Source organism: Mirounga leonina, unplaced genomic scaffold (genome assembly GCF_011800145.1).
Source record: "Mirounga leonina isolate KUSES-001 unplaced genomic scaffold, KU_Mleo_1.0 Mir_166, whole genome shotgun sequence".
NCBI classification, from domain to species: domain Eukaryota; kingdom Metazoa; phylum Chordata; class Mammalia; order Carnivora; family Phocidae; genus Mirounga; species Mirounga leonina.
The window spans coordinates 21,380,564-21,384,393 of record NW_023270418.1 but is presented as its reverse complement, the minus strand read 5'-3'; the positions used below and the strand labels follow the sequence as shown (position 1 = coordinate 21,384,393).

The 3,830-nt window shown below is 64.5% G+C and overlaps 1 protein-coding gene across 1 annotated transcript; it reads right to left on the bottom strand.

The window, feature by feature from the left end:
* Window positions 1–1,347: 1,347 nt before the first annotated feature.
* Window positions 1,348–2,518, bottom strand: CUNH11orf96 (chromosome unknown C11orf96 homolog). Its single transcript, XM_035012602.1, has one exon. It carries the CDS (start codon window positions 2,303–2,305, stop codon window positions 1,934–1,936), a length of 372 nt encoding a protein of 123 aa, XP_034868493.1. The 5' UTR covers window positions 2,306–2,518; the 3' UTR covers window positions 1,348–1,933.
* Window positions 2,519–3,830: the final 1,312 nt, after the last annotated feature.

The following is a 3,830-nucleotide window of genomic DNA, read 5'->3' as shown; positions in this document are numbered from 1 at the left end:
ACTGGCCGTGGACTGCAGGGGCCAGTGTGTTCCCAAGGGCTAGGCAGCGCCAAAGACCCCAGCCCCCAAGGCCCTGGGCCTGGCCTCCTCTGTTGGAGGCAGATGGGAGGACATTCTTTCAGGCCCTGTGGGTTCTGTTTTTGTTTCTTTGTTTCACTTCCTCGGCTCTCTAGTTTTCTGCAGAGTCTAGCGCTAGGAGAGGTGCGGAGTCAAGAGGCAGTTCAGTTGTCCTGCGGGGCCGAGCTGAGCGCAGCACCAGCCCCCACCACCAGAGGGCACCCGAGCACAGAAACTGGCAATTTCGAGAGAGGGGTAGCCAAAGCACCCAAGCTCTCCGCGGATCTCTGAACTACTCAGCCTAGGGCCTGGCCACGGTGGGTCAGCTCTGGAGTAATCCTGGAGGGCTTGGCTGGGTGGGGGCCCCATGTGTGGGGACCTGCCCTCCTCGACCGAACGTGGCTTATTACATAGATCGCCACCTACTGCCAGGTGATAGTGTTACACTGCCAACCCAGAGGGTTTAGGGTGTAGGCAGGAGTGCGGGGCAGCTGCTGGAGAGCACCGGAAAGGGACCCGTGTGATGGAAGGAGCACTGGACGCGGAGTCAGGACAGCTGACTGCGCCGCCACTACGTTCTGTGTGACCTCTCCCTCTGCCCTGTTTGTTTTCTCATCTGTAAACAGAGCGGGTGGGAAGACTTGGTGGTACCCAAGCGCCCTTCAGGCTTCCAAAGATATGCCCCACCCTCCTTGAAGTGGCCTGAAGAGGGCCACGGAGGCTGGAGAAAGGGGACCGAAGAACCGAAACGGCCGCTGTCTGCTTGGGGCAGTTCAGGGGCGCCCGGCACGGCGCTGAGTCAGCACGGGAGACGCGCAGCACTCTGTCGGGTCCCACCACCCAAATATCCCCGCCCAGGTCTCCCGCTGCTGGCCCGGGCAGCGCCCCACCCGCCGCCTGTAAGGGGCGCCGCGTGAGTGGGATCTTCTGCGGTGAGTGCGGGACGATGACCCGGCCTCCCTGAGAGGTCAACCGCACCAAGAAAGGTTCTCTCCGTCCTCACCGCGCCGACCTTCGCCTCGCGGGCGGCTTCGCTCCATCCCGGACGCTGGCGATGGGGAACAGAGCAGGGAGGCAGGAGCGCTCTGGGCCGGGTGTGGATCCACTTGGGGCGGCGGGTAATGGCCCCGGGCACCGCGGGCGCGACCTCGTTCCGGTGATTGAAGCTTGTGGAGTTACCTCCACCCGGGGATCCCTGGCCCCACATTCCTGCCACAGCCTTCTCCCACCTCCCCCAGTCTCGGGAGCCTGGGCCCCGAAGGTTCAAGAAGTCAAGAGCCTGGAGAAATGCACTGTGCAAATATATTGACTTTATTTGTCTCCGTTCGGGAGCCTCACAGACATATCCAAGTAAAAAGATCGTTAAATAAACGCCGTCAGCCATCGCAATGCAAAAATAAATATCAGTCCTCCGGCCGCAGCAGCAGCTGCGCTGCGCCCCAAGTCCCATCGGCCGCGCCTAACAATTATAAAAGTGTTCAGCGAGAGTGTGTTGGCGTGAGTGTGAACGGGTGTGCGCTGGGGGGCACGGTGGAGCGGTGTGCAAAATCGGAGTTGCAAACCATCAGACAAGGGCGTGGAGCGGCTCTCGGGGGAGCCCCGGCGACCCAGGGCCGACTCAGCGCAGGCGCGCCTCCCGCACACACTCATGGCAGAGTCCGTACTGGGAAGAGTTAAAAAATAAACATTTACAAGGGCAAAGAAAGCGGCCCCCCTCCCCGGCACCCCCGCGCGCTCCGGCCCGGGACCAGTGCAGCGCGGGGCGCACCGAGCAGCTCGCAGCCCGGCGAGAGGTCCCGGTCCTCGCGGGTCCCCGGGGCGCGGGGCCCGGACCCTCTGGGGCTTGGTTCGCGGGTCCCCGGGCGGGCGGCGCCCCTCACAGGGCCGAGTCGGAGTCGCTGGAGTCCAGGCTGTTCCTCAGCTTGCAGCTGCTGAGCTGCTCCCTCTGCAGCGACAGGCTCTGCGTGCTGCGGCGCAGGCACTCCAGGCTCTGCAGGAACGACTTCTTGGCCTTCTCCTCCTCCATGGGGGACACCCCTTCCTCCTCCACCTCCTGGATCTCGTCGAAGGTCACCGGCTGCGTCTTGAAGCGGGACTGGCGCGGCCGCCGCAGCCGGCCCTTGCCCTTGGACAGCTTGGCGGGCCGCACGGGCTGCGGGAACTCGTCGGCCAGGCACACGAAGTGTGGCATCACCGCCTGGTAGCTGGAGCAGATGCCCATCAGCTCGCCGGGCTTGGCGGCCGCCATGGCGCTACCGGCGTCTTCGGGGCCGGGCGGCGGGGCGCCGGGGCTCTCAGGGGGCGGCCGCTGCGCCGGGGCCCCCCGGGAGGCAGCAGCCTGGGGCTCGCCGGGCGGGGGATCCAAATCTGCTGCGGGGTGGCGGCGGCCCTCGCGGGCCCGGGTCGGCGTTCCTCGGGAGGGCGGGCGGGAGGGCCCGTCGGGGGGCGCGGGGCTCGGCTGCTGGGCTGCGCTCCCGGGCGCTCGCCGCCGCGGCTGTCACCGTTTGCCCCGCGGCGGCCCGGCCCGCCGCTTATATAGCCCGCTCCTGCCCACACGGCCGCGAGCTCGGATGACAGCGAATGCCATTTAAAGCGTGCGCGCCCCGCGCCCTTCCGCCTGACGTCGCCCCGCCGCTCTGGGAAAGTAACGGCCCTTTCCCCAGCGCCGCCCGCCCGCCCGCCCCCAGCCAACCCGGCTCCGGAAGGCAGGCCCCGCCCGCGGGGTTCCGGGAGCATCCGAGGCCCCGGGAGCACGCGGCGGGGCGGGGTGGCCGGAGAGCCGGCGGCGGGGCGGGGCTCGGATCGGCCGCACTGGGGGCTGCCACTGTCCGTCCTGGGATCCCCAAGTTCGTACGGACCGTGGTGGCCGCGGCGGCGCAGGTCCCCTCCCCCTCCCTGATCCCAAATGCACACACTCAAGACGCTGGTGATTCCGCGGCGGGTTCTGCGTTGGGTGGAGGCAGCTCCCAGCCCTCCTTCAGCGGGGAGAGCCGGGGCGCCGGGAGAGCCGGGGCACCTGACTCCCCAGAACTGAGTTCGGAGAAAGGGTTGGGTTTCTTCTCTGGATCCTTGTCATCCTTCCCCAGACAAACGCAGATCCATATACACACACAAACACGCACAGACCCATGCACGAATAAAGACGCACCCCGATTATTCCATCCCGGTTCTTCCCTTCCCTAGCCGCCTTCTCTCCGTCTCCTCACAACCCCACCCCCAAGTCCCTCGGGCACCAGCCCCCTATTCATTCTCCGAAGAATGACACTTGGATAGGCACTAATAACAATGATAATAACTACAATCTGGAGAGCTTCACTGCAAGCCAGCCAGTGAGCTTCGTTTTACATATATTACCCTATTTAATCTTCCTAACAGCCCTGTGAGGTAATTGGTATTCTCCCAAATTTACATATGAGATAGTAAAGGCACAGAGAGGATAAGTAGCTAGTTCTCTAGGAATGGATGGAACCAGGTGGAGCAGACTGCACAGGGTGCTCTATTATGGTGCCGGGGCCGAAGGCTGGTACCCCCCCCCCCATGCCCCTAGAGCTTCTAAGAGCAGGTGCCCTCGTTTTCCTGACTCCCAAGAAGGAACTGTGAGCATGGCTCCAGACCCCAGGGGCCTCAAGAGTGCCAGGCAAAGGGTGGAGCTCACCCTGCCTCCACCTTCCCCACAGGCACCCAGCTAGGCTCACAGGGCCAGGGGAATGAAGGGAATCGATGGGATTTGGCCTCCATTGCTCCCACAGCCATTCAACAGATTCATTAAGGAC